At 41.9% G+C, this 14686-nt stretch overlaps 1 protein-coding gene across 4 annotated transcripts in view; it reads left to right on the top strand.

Annotated features, from left to right (window-relative positions):
• Window positions 1-14686, top strand: part of SLC39A11 (solute carrier family 39 member 11) — a 724893-nt gene that overhangs the window by 39027 nt on the left and 671180 nt on the right. For all 4 annotated transcript variants that reach the window (XM_069750717.1, XM_069750716.1, XM_069750719.1 and 1 more), the window contains exon 2: window positions 13574-13690. In XM_069750717.1, coding sequence (XP_069606818.1) covers window positions 13583-13690 — 108 coding nt within the window. In that variant the 5' untranslated portion in view covers window positions 13574-13582. The remainder of the gene's footprint in view (window positions 1-13573; window positions 13691-14686) is intronic.

Here is a 14686-nt window from a genome sequence, read left to right as displayed (position 1 = left end):
CAATCCTCAATTTCCCATTGACTAACATTGGTGGTGCACTGCACTGCGGATTTGATGCAATTCCGTGCGTCCAAAAATGCTGCGGAAGCGCATCGAAATCCGCAACGTGTGCACATAGCCTAATATGCCGTTTGGAAATCATTATGGCTGTCCAAAACAAAAAGTGTAGCTTGTCTCTTCTAAGGCTTCTTTCACATTTCCATCAGTACGCGGCCGTCACTAAGCGTCGGCGCGACGTACCGACGGATGTTGTGAAAATTCGACACAACGTGGGCAGCGGATGCAGTTTTTCAACGCATCCGCTGCCGATTCTAAAGTCCCGGGGAGGATGGGGCAGCGTTCCGGCCGTGCATGCGTGGTAGGAATTGCAGGACCCGACGTACGAAAAAACGTTCCCTTGAACGTTTTTTTTGCTACGACGGTCCGCCAAATACCGACGCATCCAGTGCACTACGTATGGAACGTGTGTCCATACGTTGGGATGCGTCGGTAATACAAGTCTATGTGCAAAAAACGCATCCTGTGGGCGACTTTGCAGGATGCATTTTTTGCACAGAACGACACATTGCAACGTTTTTAAAAAGACGGAAGTGTGAAAGTAGCCTCTGTGGCTTTACACACTGGCAAATATTGAACTGGAAAGTTGTGTTAATCTGCAAACGGGTAGAACAGCCTCATGATTTAGCGGGAAGACAGATGCTATTAAAATTCCTAATGCTAAGGCTTCCTTCACAGTAAAAAAGATCTAAAATATATACAAAAGAAAAAAAACAAAAACACATAGCACAAAAAAGAAAAATTAAAGCTGGCATAAATAAGCTAAAATGGAGCTGAAAACAGGTTAGAGAGAGGCTGTTTTTCTCTCCACAACCCAGTTTTATGCAGTGGGTGCTCGATGCAGAAAATGACAAGTTCCTTCGTCGGCTTCTCTTAATGTTTATACTCGTTCTGTTGTCTTTTTTGACGAGAATGTAACGTAATTGTTGAAATCAAATGTATTTCATTATATGGAATGGAGCTGTTATAATAGAGCAATTATTTCCATGGCCTAAAGTTATAAATATCAACAGGAAATCACTAATTATAGACAATATTTGGAAAGTCATTAAAACCTTCTTCCAGTTTTGCATTTTTTTTTTTAATGGAGGCACTCGAGTTCCTCTTTAACCCCTTAATGACCGCCAATACGCCTTTTAACTGACCTGAGATATAAGAGAATAGCCTCCCCATACAGGTGACAATCCAGCATCTGTCAGTTTTACACTATAGCTGACAACTTGCTGTACCAGCCACGATCAGTATTTGCACCATCTAAATCTGTTTAACCCCTTAGATGCTGCTGTCAATAGTGACTACATCATTCTAAATGGTTAACAGAGCGTGGGGGCTTCTTCTTTGTCCCAATTGGTACCCTCATATCATGATTTTGTTGTCCTGATGTTTGCCATGGCAATTCATGGCCAAATAGCGGCCTTAGAGTCTGACGGCTGTAGTAATCTGTTTAGAAGTTAGAGACATTTAGGTGGTAAAAATACACATTTTCATTTCTGTCATACCACTTTGCATTAATTCCTGTAACGCACCTGAAGGGTTAATAAACTACCTGACCGCAGTTTTTGATATGTCAGGGGGTGCTGTTTTTAAAATGGTATCACGTTTGTGGGTTTCCCAATATATGGGACCCCTAAAGTCACTTCAAACATGGATAAGTCCCTAAAAAAATAAATTTTGTAAATTTCTTTGAAAAAATGAACAATTACTGCTACATTTTTAAACCTCCTAAACTGCTAACAAAATAAAATAATATTTTACAAATGGTCCTGATGTAAAGCAGACATGTGGGAAATGTTATTTATTAATGGTTTGCTGTGGTATGACCATCTGGATTAAAGGGATAATCATTCAAATTTAGAAAATTGCTAATTTTTTAACATTTTTCTCAAATTTTTGATATTTTTTATAAATAAACACAAAAAATGTTGAACAAAATGTACCAATATCATAAAGTATAATGTGTCACGAAAAAACAATCTCAAAATCACTGGGATTTGTTGAAGCGTTGCAGAGTTATTACCACATAAAGTGACACTGCTCAGATTTCAAAAATTTGGCTCGGTCACTAAGGGGTTAAGATTCCCCAGCAAGATCGCTATTGTTCATTAGTGACAGCAGAAAAAATAGCAGAAATGCATTATGTGGTATCAATGCTAAAGGCATTTTTTTTTATCAAATATATAACGCTGCATGTAGCCTTAGATGCCATATTTAATACATGCCTATGGGTCATGTGGTAGAGACATTAATACTTTTTCATGGTATGCAAATATCCGTGATCAAGCCATCTATCCAAAAGCCTCAAACTTCTATTAGAGCAGATGAAAAACAGCTAAAATAGAGGTCCAAAACAGCCTTCTTTCACCCAAAACAGTGTTAAAAATTCATAAGCTCATTTCTAGGCATGATCCAACTTGCTTCTTTTGCTTATAAGCCTCCAGAAATCAAAGGATATTTGATAAGTGAACAATGCTGGGCTTTTTGGGATCTGCTGCTGTATACTTTTCTTTTAAAAAAGACATGCTTTTCTTCTTGCGTTTGTGTGTTGTCCTTGGCTTTCTCTGCCAGTCCAGTACAGATTGATAGAATTTACTAGTTGATGACTTGTAGTTAGTTACTGGATTGCTCCTTTTTAAAGAACACCTTTTACTAGTTTTAGCATGTTAAACTAGCTACATTATAAAATAGTGGCTGCAGACTTGAATAAAACATAGTTTTAATGTTTAATTTCTCCTTCTGCTTTGCGGAGATACTAGTTTCTAAAGTTTAGGTTATAATTTACACTATAGTTCAACTGGGTATTACCAGAGATTTGTCTCTGGGGACCTGTAATTCTTTCACTGCTTGAGGCTGACCAGTCTTAAGCTGGCAGCGTCATGCAGGGGAGAAAAGAACAAGCCCTACTCTATTCACTGATCTTTACAGCTACTATGTACAGATACAGCAGCACTGAGTTATTTATCATTACAAGCACTTCCAGATTTAATCTCCCTGCAGTCAGTGTGGGCAGAGTATCAGAGCTAATAGATCTCATCACACAATGCTATCTGGAAGTGTTTGAAATGATAAATCTGCAGCTACTGTATAGAGAGAGTACAGCTGAGCTGAATTATGTAGCATTACAAACATTTCCAGATTTCAAAGCATGGCAGTCAGTGTGGGGTGACAGCACTGTGAGATGAGAACTGGAAGTGTTTGTAATTTTACATAACTTTGCAGCTACTGTATCACTATATCGTAGCTGCAGACTTGTGTATCGTCACAAACACTTCCAGATCTAATCTCACAATGCTGTCACTTCTTACCCTCCTTCCACAATGACGACTATGAGATGAGATCTGGAAATGTTAGTATTGATACATGACTCTGCTATAGCTCTCTCTACACAGTAATTGCAGAAATGTATGAGGAGAGGGCGGCATGTTTTTTTTCTGCCATGCATGACGCTTCTTGCTTATGACCTCTCAGAACCACGCCGATCCTGAAAATGAAGGGGATTTCTCTCTTTATGGGTTCTCCCTGACTATCAACTGCTCAACTGATTCATGTAACTGAATTTGAGTGCAGTGTAGAAATAAACCCCCATTAATGCCATCATTTACTGAGTAGAGAATATTGCAGCTCTATTAAAACGAGGGATCCAAATCAACAAGCAATGCAGCTATGTTTTCCTAAAAGCTGTCCTCAGGTATTGTGCAATCTCGCCAAATAGATCATTTTCTTGCACTTCTAAAGTGTGAACAAGAGTTCTGCTGCCCATCCCAAAAAGATTCTTACTTACCTTAAATATACTCAAATTCTTGTCTGTTTGTTGGAACTGGGTTTCATGTTGTACCAGTATTTGGTCAAATTCAGACTTCAGTTTGAGCACAGAAGACAATGAACGGATGTGTACGTGGGTCTCTTGACCCAAAGTTGACTGCCTCATATATGTCAATATTCAGACTGATCTCAGAATTTGGCCATAGTCTGATATTACTGAAGGGGCAAGTCGATTTTCTACATCGTAACCATCACATGCAACTTAGTTTTACACTGCACTTGAAAAATAAATGTCACCCGATGTGTAATTGAAGGTCTTAATCTCCCTGCACGCATCTATATCCTCTTATAATCCTGAGGCATTTTTCCCCTACTGTTTACAGGATTTCATCTCCGTTGCTGCCAGTAAAGCTTTCAATCATTACTAGTCACTAGACTTATTTTCTTTGCAGTGCGATTTCTCCATAGAGCTTTCACACGCTGATGAACAGTTGTTGTTTTATCGCTGTTGAGTTACACATTTCTCCAGATTAAGGATTTGTGTATTGGCAACAGGTCTGATTGCAGCCCAGCCTTCTCTTCCGTGTACGCGAGTCCGGATCCTGCACCGTCCATTGTGCAGGTGTTTACATTTGCAGGCTGCATATAGATATGTGGGTGGGAAATACTTTCCGATAAGCCAGAGATGGATAGGGTTAAATTATGTCAGGAAGAAATGTGCCCTACACGATGATGACCTGCTGTGTATCTAATAACCCATCACTTGGTAAGGTGGTCCTAAAACTGTATGTAGCGTAATATAGAAAAGTGGTGTGCAACCTGTGGCTCTCCACAAGTTTTACATCACATGCGGAGGGGGGAGGTAAGGTTGCCTTTGTCTCATATAGACAGTACATAAAGATCAGTTATGGCCTTATGCAGGCAAGTAATGCAAGTTATCAGATAGCAATAATTTAACTACAGGTTCTGCCCATTAAACATGTACAAAAACATACATGAGCTTTTAGTGCTGCCTGTTCGAGAGATCCTCGAGAGCTGCATGTATTTCCAAACTCATTGTCATAGGCCATCTGCCATCCCACCACTTCACACTCCATGTATTGGGTTTTTTCGACAAGTGATGATGGTGTGAACTGGCATTACACACAAAAAAATCTTCCCGATGTAGCACCTGGAGATTTTCTTACTTTCCCAAATCTCGCCAGTTGTTACAGGAGTATTAGGCCGGAGTCACACTCAGCGTAGGGACATACGGTCCGTATCTTACATGCGTAATACGCAGAAATGTTTCCAAAATAGTGATCCGTAAGTCATCTGTAGGCAGGGTGTGGCAGCGTATTTTGCGCATGTAAACCTCCGTATGTAATCCGTATGGCATCCGTACAGCGAGACTTTCTCGCCGGCTTGCAATATATATATATATATATATATATATATATATATATATATATATATATATATATATATATATAATCAGTGAGACACATATACAGTCATGGCCAAAAGTATTGACACCCCTGCAATTCTGTCAGATAATACTCATTTTCTTCCTGAAAATGATTGCAAACACAAATTGTTTGGTATTATTATCTTCATTTAATTTGTCTTAAATAAAAAAACACAAAAAGAACTGTCCTAAAGCCAAATTGGATATAATTCCTCACCAAACATAAAAAAGGGGGTGGACAAAAGTATTGACACTGTACGAAAAATCATGTGATGCTTCTCTAATTTGTGTAATTAAAGTTGACTCAACCTCTGTCCTGTGTCCTTGTGTGTACCACTACCACATTGAGCATGGAGAAAATAAAGAAGACCAAAGAACTGTCTGAGGACTTGAGAAACCAAATTGTGAGGAAGCATGAGCAATCGCAAGGCTACAAATCCATCTCCAAAGACCTGAATGTTCCTGTGTCTACCGTGTGCAGTGTCATCAAGAAGTTTAAAGCCCATGGCACTGTGGCTAACCTCCCTAGATGTGGACGGAAAAGAAAAATTGACAAGAGATTTCAACTCAAGATTGTGCGGATGTTGGATAAAGAACCTCGACTAACATCTAAATAAGTTCAAGCTGCCCTGCAGTCCGAGGGTACAACAGTGTCAACCCGTACTATCCGTCGGTGTCTGAATGAAAAGGGAGTGTATGGTAGGAGACACAGGAAGACCCCACTTCTTACCCCGAGACATAAAAAAGCCAGGCTGGAGTTTGTCAAAACTTACCTGAAAAAGCCTAAAATGTTTTGGAAGAATGTTCTCTGGTCAGATGAGACAAAATTAGCGCTTCTTTGGCAAAGGCATCAACATAGAGTTTACAGGAGAAAAAGAGGCATTCAAAGAAAAGAACACGGTCCCTACAGTCAAACATGTCGGAGGTTCCCTGATGTTTTGGGGTTGCTTTGCTGCCTCTGGCACTGGACTGCTTGACCGTGTGCATGGCATTATGAAGACTACCAACAAATTTTGCAGCATAATGTAGGGCCCAGTGTGAGAAAGCTGGGTCTCCCTCAGAGGTCATGGGTCTTCCAGCAGGACAATGACCCAAAACACACTTCAAAAAGCACTAGAAAATGGTTTGAGAGAAAGCACTGGAGACTTCTAAGGTGGCCAGCAATGAGTCCAGACCTGAATCCCATAGAACACCTGTGGAGAGATATAAAAATGGCAGTTTGGAGAAGGCACCCTTCAAATATCAGGGACCTGGAGCAGTTTGCCAAAGAAGAATGGTCTAAAATTCCAGCAGAGCAATGTAAGAAACTCATTGATGATTACCGGAAGCGGTTGGTCGCAGTTATTTTGGCTAAAGGTTGTACAACCAAGTATTAGGCTGAGGGTGCCAATACTTTTGTCTGGCCCATTTTTGGAGTTTTGTGCGAAATGATCAATGTTTTGCTTTTTGCTTCATTCTCTTTTGTGTTTTTTCATTTAAGACAAATTAAATGAACATGATAATACCAATGAATTTGTGTTTGCAATCATTTTCAAGAAGAAACTGAGTATTATCTGACAGAATTGCAGGGGTGTCAATACTTTTGGCCATGACTGTATATATATACCGTATATACTCGAGTATAAGCCGAGATTTTCAGCCCAAATTTTTGGGCTGAAAGTGCCCCTCTCGGCTTATACTCGAGTCAATGTGGGTGGCAGGGTCGGCGGGTGAGGGGGTGAGGGCGCTGAGGTATACTTACCTAGTCCCAGCGATCCTCGCGCTGTCCCTGCCGTCCCACGGGCTTCTGTGCTGCAGCTTCTTCCCCTCTTCAGCGGTCACGTGGGACCGCTCATTAGAGATATGAATAAGCGGCTCCACCTCCCATAGGGGCGGAGCCGCCTATTCATTCCTCTAATCAGCGGTGCCGGTGACCGCTGACAGGAAGAGCTGCGGCACCGAAGACCAGGCAGAGGGACAGCGCGAGGATCGCCAGGACTAGGTAAGTATAGCATATTCACCTGTCCTCGTTCCAGCCGCCGGGCGCCGCTCCATCTTCCCGGCCGGCGCCTCCATCTTCCCGGCGTCTGCGCTCTGACTGTTCAGGCAGAGGGCGCGATGACGCATACAGTGTGCGCAGCGCCCTCTGCCTGATCAGTCAGCAGAGACGCCGGGAAGATGGAGGCGCCGGAACGAGACGCCGGGAGCTGCAATCAAGGGAGGTGAGTATGTGGTTGTTTTTTTTATTGCAGCAGCGGCGGCAGAGATTTCTATGGGGCACAATGAACGGTGCAGAGCACCGCATATGGCACAGCAATGGGGCACAATGAACGGTGCAGAGCACCGTATATGGCACAGCAATGGGGCACAATGAACGGTGCAGAGCACCGTATATGGCACAGCAATGGGGCACAATGAACGGTGCAGAGCACCGTATATGGCACAGCAATGGGGCACAATGAACGGTGCAGAGCACCGTATATGGCACAGCTATGGGGCACAATGAACGGTGCAGAGCACCGTATATGGCACAGCAATGGGGCACAGTGAACGGTGCAGAGCACCGTATATGGCACAGCAATGGGGCACAGTGAACGGTGCAGAGCACCGTATATGGCACAGCAATGGGGCACAGTGAACGGTGCAGAGCACTGTATATGGCACAGCAATGGGGCACAATGAACGGTGCAGAGCACCGTATATGGCACAGCAATGGGGCACAATGAACGGTGCAGAGCACCGTATATGGCACAGCAATGGGGCACAATGAACGGTGCAGAGCACCGTATATGGCACAGCAATGGGGCACAGTGAACGGTGCAGAGCACCGTATATGGCACAGCAATGGGGCACAGTGAACGGTGCAGAGCACTGTATATGGCACAGCAATGGGGCACAATGAACGGTGCAGAGCACCGTATATGGCACAGCTATGGGGCACAATGAACGGTGCAGAGCACTATATGGGGCACAGCTATGGGGAAATAATGAACGGTGCAGAGCACTATATGGCACAGCTATGGGGAAATAATGATCTATTTTTATTTTTGAAATTCACCGGTAAATGCTGCATTTCCACCCTAGGCTTATACTCGAGTCAATAAGTTTTCCCAGTTTTTTGTGGCAAAATTAGGGGGGTCGGCTTATACTCGGGTCGGCTTATACTCGAGTATATACGGTATATATATTTATATTTCATACAGTGCTAGATGGCAAAAAAGCCGGTAATTCAATTGCCGGCTTTTGCTATCTCCTTCTCAAACCCGGCAGGATATGAGACATGGTTTACATACAGTAAACCATTTCATATCCCTTATTTTTTTTACATATTCCTCATTAATAATGTTCCAAGTGTCTGTGTGCAAAATTTGCGGGCTCTAGCTGTTAAAATAAAGGGGGTAAATCACGGAAAAAAATTGGCGTGGGCTCCCGCGCAATTTTCTCCGCCACAGTGGGAAAGCCAGTGATTGAGGGCAGATATTAATAGCCTAGAGAGGGACCATGGTTATAGGATCCCCCTGGCTAAAAACATCTTCCCCCAGCCACCTCAGAAAAGGCACATCTGTAAGGCTACGTTCACACTAGCGTTTCCCGTTTTGCGTCGTGTTTGCGTCGGGCGACGCAGCGGTGACGCATGCGTCATGCGCCCCTATATTTAACATGGGGGACGCATGTGTCTTTTTGTGCTGCGTTGTGCGACGCATGCGTCTTTTTTGCCGCAATCGTCGGACCAAGAAAACGCAACAAGTTGCATTTTTCTTGCGTCCAAATTCCGGCAAAAAACGACACATGCGTCGCAAAACGCAGCGTTTTTGCGTGCGTTTTGGTGCGTTTTAGCGTGGGTTGTGCGTTGCGTCGCCGACGCAGTGGCGCACAACGCTAATGTGAACGTAGCCTAAGATGCGCCTATTCTGGCACTTAGCCACTTTCTTCCCACTCCCGTGTAGCAGTGGGATATGGGGTAATAAAGGGTTAATGTCACCTTGCTATTGTAAGGTGACATTAAGCCAGTTTAATAATGGAGAGGTGTCAATAAGACACCTATCCATTATTAATCCAATAGTAGTAAATGGTTAATAAAACACACACACATTAGGAAAAAAGTATTTTATTGAAATAAAGACACAGGGTGTTGTAATAGTTTATTATACTCTCAATCCAAATGATGACCCTCGTTTTGTAAAAAGGGAAAAATAAAAAAACAACAATATCCCATACCTTTCCGACGTTACAGTCATGTCCCACGCTGTAAATCCATCTGAAGGGGTTAAATAATTTTACAAGCAGGAGCCTGCTAATGCAGCCGCCCCTGCCTGTAAAAACTGGGGAATGAATGGGAAGAAGGGGAGCATAGCTACCTAGACTTGCGGTGCTGCGCCCCTGCTGCTGTAAACTCATATGAACTCGAGCGTGGGAATTTTTCTGAATATTTTCTCACGCTCGAGTTCATCTGAGGTTATACCAGCAGGGGGCGCAGCACCACAAGTCTAGGTAGCTACGTTCCCTTTCTTCTTCATTCCCCAGTTTTTACAGGCAGGGGCGGCTGCATTAGCAGGCTCCTGCTTGTAAAATTATTTAACAAAGTCAGAAAAAAACAGAAGTATTCAGCTCACCCATGAAAGTCCAAAAGCTGTGGTTATAGCATCCGAGCAGGGAAGAGACGTCTCCACTGTGACGTGGATGAAGCACCAAACAAAGCAAGATTTCCAGATTCAGGACGTAAATATAAAATATTGTATCTTTATTCCATAATTTAAAATAGCAAAGGCTGACAAAAAAAACGGAGAAAAGATCACACGGCAGTCATAACTGAACGTGTTTCGAACACTAGGTTCTTAGTCCTCAGTACTGATTGTTTTTCACAAGGCACTGTAAGAACATTTGTGATAGCCGCATTTTAGGGTACAGCTGGGGGTGGTAGAATCACTCTTCACCTGGGGGCTGCACATGTAATACAGACACCAAGTAAAGGCAATGTTACAGCCGTCTTAAATTTGGCCTTACAGTTTGTACAAAGCTGGATTCCACGTAATGATCATCCAGGGGAAAAGTTTTCTTTTATTACCACCGAAACACTAAAGCCCAAATTCATAAAAGTTAAATCGGCACATTAATGAGCAGTCTGAGAAATCTTCGTGCAAAGTGCTTCTCGATGCCTAAAAATTATCTTTTGCACTTTTTTCCATTTGGCAATATTACAGATGGGAAATACTCAGTAAAGTCTGCATTCGGCAATAGCTCCCTAGCTCCCTCACTATCTCTTATTAATCTGGCTTCATTCATCTCCGAGGCTGTGTTTAAAAATAAGTGAAGGTTTTTTCCGTGTATCTAAGTACACCATCAGTTAAAATGTCTGAAATTTCTTCCGAAAGTCACGGAAATTCCCGTTCTCTTTACGCTGTGCAGACCCCATATGAAGACTTGGTAATAAATAACCGGGGGATGATGTGAAGTGGTTTGGGCTGCTCCTTGCAGACACCAAAGCTGGGGATGGTTTGTTAGCTGGAGACTGTGATCTAGGCCGAAGGGACATAACGGTGACATGATGACACACAATTGGGACCTGGTTCCTGGCTTTTGTGACATAACGAATCTAGAATGTATTAGCTCTCTATGAAGAGTAACACAGTCCGAATTTCGTATGGGATCTGTGACACGCTCTATTTTTGCAGGAAGGGATAAAAATGTTATAATAAAGCTTGTGTGTCCTATTATTGTTATAGTTACATAGTTACTACAGTTGAAAAAAGACGAATATCCATTAAAGGGAACCTGTCAGCAGTTTTGCTCGATATAAGATACGGCCACTGCCTTTCAGGGCTTGTATACAGCATTCTAGAATTCTGTAGATAAGCCCCCGATCTGACCTGAACCACCGGGGGGGTGGGTCCTGTGCGGTCCGGTCCGATGGGTGTTACAGGTCTGGATCCAGCTCCTCCTATCTTCTTGCGATGACGCCGTCCTGTTGCTTCATGGCTCCCCGACATCGGCGCTCCTGCGCAGGCGTACTTCTCTGCTCTGTTGAGGGCAGAGTCAAGTACTGCAGTGCGCAGGCATCAGGCCTCTCTGACCTTTCCCAGCACCTGTGCACTGCAGTACTTGACTCTGCCCTCAACAATCAAGATAATTACGCCTGCCCAGGAGCGCCAATGCCGGGGAGCCATGAAGCAACAGGACGGCGGCATCGCAAGAAGATGGGAGGCCCCGGACCTGCGACACCCATCGGACCGGACCACCCCCCAGGTGAGTATAATATAACTTATTTTTCTTATGTTTCAGGTCGGATCGGGGGCTTATCTACAGCATTACAGAATGCTGTATATCAGCCCTGAAAGGCAGTGGCCATATCTTATATCGGCCAAAACTGCTGACAGGTTCCCTTTAAGTTCAATTGATTGATGGGAAAGGGTAAGTGCATAATCGGGTCCCCCCAGAAGAGCTAATCTTTCCCTCCTAATCCCAGTTGTCGATCTACTGGAATAAACATTCAGAAAAGAACTTTACACATTTATACATGCATTTATTTTCTTCTAAAAAATCCCCCAGGAATAGTTCTTATGGTAAATAAGCCTTGTCTCCTCTGGAGATTGAATCTTTGAGATTGTTTTAGCATTTGTCCATATTTTTTGTATGGGCTATTTACCGTATGTAATTGTACAAGTTAATCATGTCCTCCCCTTAGACTTCTCTTCTCAAGACTAAATACATTTAATTTTATTTTTTTTAATTCTTTCCTGATAACTAAGATCCTCCATGCCCCTTACCAGTTTTGCGGCTCTTCTTTACACCTTTTCTAATAACAGGGTGTCTTGAGGTTGCATCAACATTTTGTAAATTGCTAGTTTTTTATCTCTGTCCCTCAAGTTTATTCCTCTTTTGATACATGACAATATCCTGCTGGCTTTATAAGTCACTGATTGACATTGCATACTGTTATTTAGTTTGTGAGCTACAAGTACACTGAAATTTTCACAAGATGACAAGGACTTAGGTCCCAGGTGATATAATATTTCCCAATATCACAAAATCAATGTAATGGTAGCTTGGTGAGAATAGATAAAACGTAACTTTTAATATATTAATAAATACAATGAATAAACGTGAAAATGCCTTCCTTAAATAAGGTATAGATAACTATAATACAGCCACAGTGGTGGACTAATATATACAGAAAGACCTATCCATCAACACTTCACACAGCAAAAAACAAACAAAACCTTACATAGACCCCAAAAAACGACAGTGATCGCATATACAGCTCTGCCAAAAATTAAGAGACCACTGCAAAATGTTCAGTTTGTCTGATTTTTCTCTTTATAGATATATTTTTGAATGAAATGTCAATTGTTCATTTATTCTACTGTATAAACTTCTGACAACATGGCTCCGAATTTTCAAGCAATAAATTTTGTATTTTTTTTCAGACAAAGAAAAATGGTCAAAATAAAAACTCCCGAGTGTTTTCATACCTCAAATAATGCAAAGAAAACAAGTTCATAATCATTTAGAAACAACAATACTAATGTTTTAACTCAGGAAGAGTTCAGAAATCAATATTTTGTGGAATAACCATGATTTTTAATCACCGCTTTCATGCGTCTTGGCATGCTTTCCACCAGTCTTTCACACTGCTTCTGGCACAAAAATGTAAGCAGTTCTTCTTTGTTTGATGGCTTGAGACTATCCATCATCCTCTTGAATACATTCCAGAGGTTTCCAGTTGGGTTCAGGTCTGGAGATTGGGCTGCCCGTGACAGGGGTTTGATGTGGTTGTCTCTCAATTTTTGCCAGAGCTGTAGGTCTAAAAAAGAGGCATTGATCAGTACTTCACAATGGATACCTGAAAGTGACAGCATTCATATACATATACAAAATGTATATGAAGTGCATGAGGAAATGTCCAATGGACAGCTGTTACACCTTACAAAAAAATGGAAATCTCTCACCCAATGTTGCAGCTCACTAGGCGACCAAGTAAACCTTCATCCTCTGATGCATCAAAGGAGACAATTCTCATCAGGTCTGAATAGAGTAAAGTCAGGAGCATTAACCCTACAAGGCTCTATTGGTCACTATAATGTCCCTGAATTTGGTTAGTACCCGAGCATCCTCGGATAACACCTTGCTAGGCACGTTCACTGATTGCTAGTTACTTTATCTGTACTATAGTCATGACAACCAGTACAGCCGCAATTAAGGCTCTACTAAGTTGTCAGGTTTACTACGCTCATCCCCCGTTATGTGCTTGATGTGATGATTGAGGTAATTAATTAAAACTATATTTCTATCTGCATTTTATCTAATATTAATTTTTATGTTTTTTTTTCCAAGGGTCTGAAAATGATTGAAGGATACAGTCCTGTAATACAGTCCCTTTTGGGAACGTTGTTCACGTGGGGACTGACTGCAGCTGGTTCTGCTTTGGTTTTTGTGTTCGCCACTGGACAGGTGAGTGATTACTGTTGGTTTTAACCTTTTAGGCTATGTGTCCACGTAGCAGAAAGTATGCAGAATTTTCCAGATGAAATCCAGACCCCCTTCGCAGGAAATCCGCTTGTTTTTTTTTTTTTTGCGTTTTTATCACGTTTTTTGGGTGTATTTGTCGCGTTTTTTTCACAGATTTTTAGTGTTTTTTTTCCAATGGTCCAAATTCAGTTCTATAGTGACAAAATGACCGATTTTCCGCAAAATTAATGAACATGCTGCGTTTTTTTCCGTAATGCGGAAAAAACGCAGCATGGGCACAAAAATTGCAGAATGCATTAAAATAATGGGATACTTCATATAAGCTTTTTTTAAGCATTTTTGCTGCGGGAAAACCGCCGCAAAAACACTTAAAAAAAAAAAAAAACTAAAAATCCGGAACGTGGGCACATAGGCTAAATTTAACAGCCAATTTTTTTGTTTGTTTTTTTTCTTTCTTTTTTTTTTAAGAGCCAGAACTTTTTTATTTTTCTGGTAACATAAACAAACAAGGGCTTGTTTTTTTTTCGGGAAGAGTTTTAGTTTTAGGGTATGTACACACGATCAGGAATTGGCAGCGCTTTGGACGCAGCACATGTCCGCTGCGTCCAAAGCGCTGCCGGCTATTGAACGCAGGTGAATCCGCATGTGTACATTGGACCGTGAGGATTCACCACATCCAATACATTGTACAAGTGAAGTTAGAAATAGACATGCAGCAGTCTGGAGTATAGTTCTTCTGATTTGCTATTTCACTCATCCTACATGCAGGGCAGTGTAGTAGCTTAGGTATCCATACTGTAGCTATGATCACTTATATAAAGACAGTTAGTTGTTAGCCGTAAAAATGGATACCTAAGCTACTTTAATGCCCTGCACATGGCGTTAACAGAATTACTACAACAATTGGAGATATTTGACAATATTATTATGCCTACTGCATATTGGGAGAGTATCTTGGAGATGGAAATACCCCTTTAA

The sequence above is a fragment of the Ranitomeya imitator genome, chromosome 2, assembly GCF_032444005.1.
Source record: "Ranitomeya imitator isolate aRanImi1 chromosome 2, aRanImi1.pri, whole genome shotgun sequence".
In the NCBI taxonomy this organism is placed as follows: domain Eukaryota; kingdom Metazoa; phylum Chordata; class Amphibia; order Anura; family Dendrobatidae; genus Ranitomeya; species Ranitomeya imitator.
Note: the sequence above shows the minus strand (reverse complement) of the source record. Positions and strands in the feature narration are given on the sequence as shown.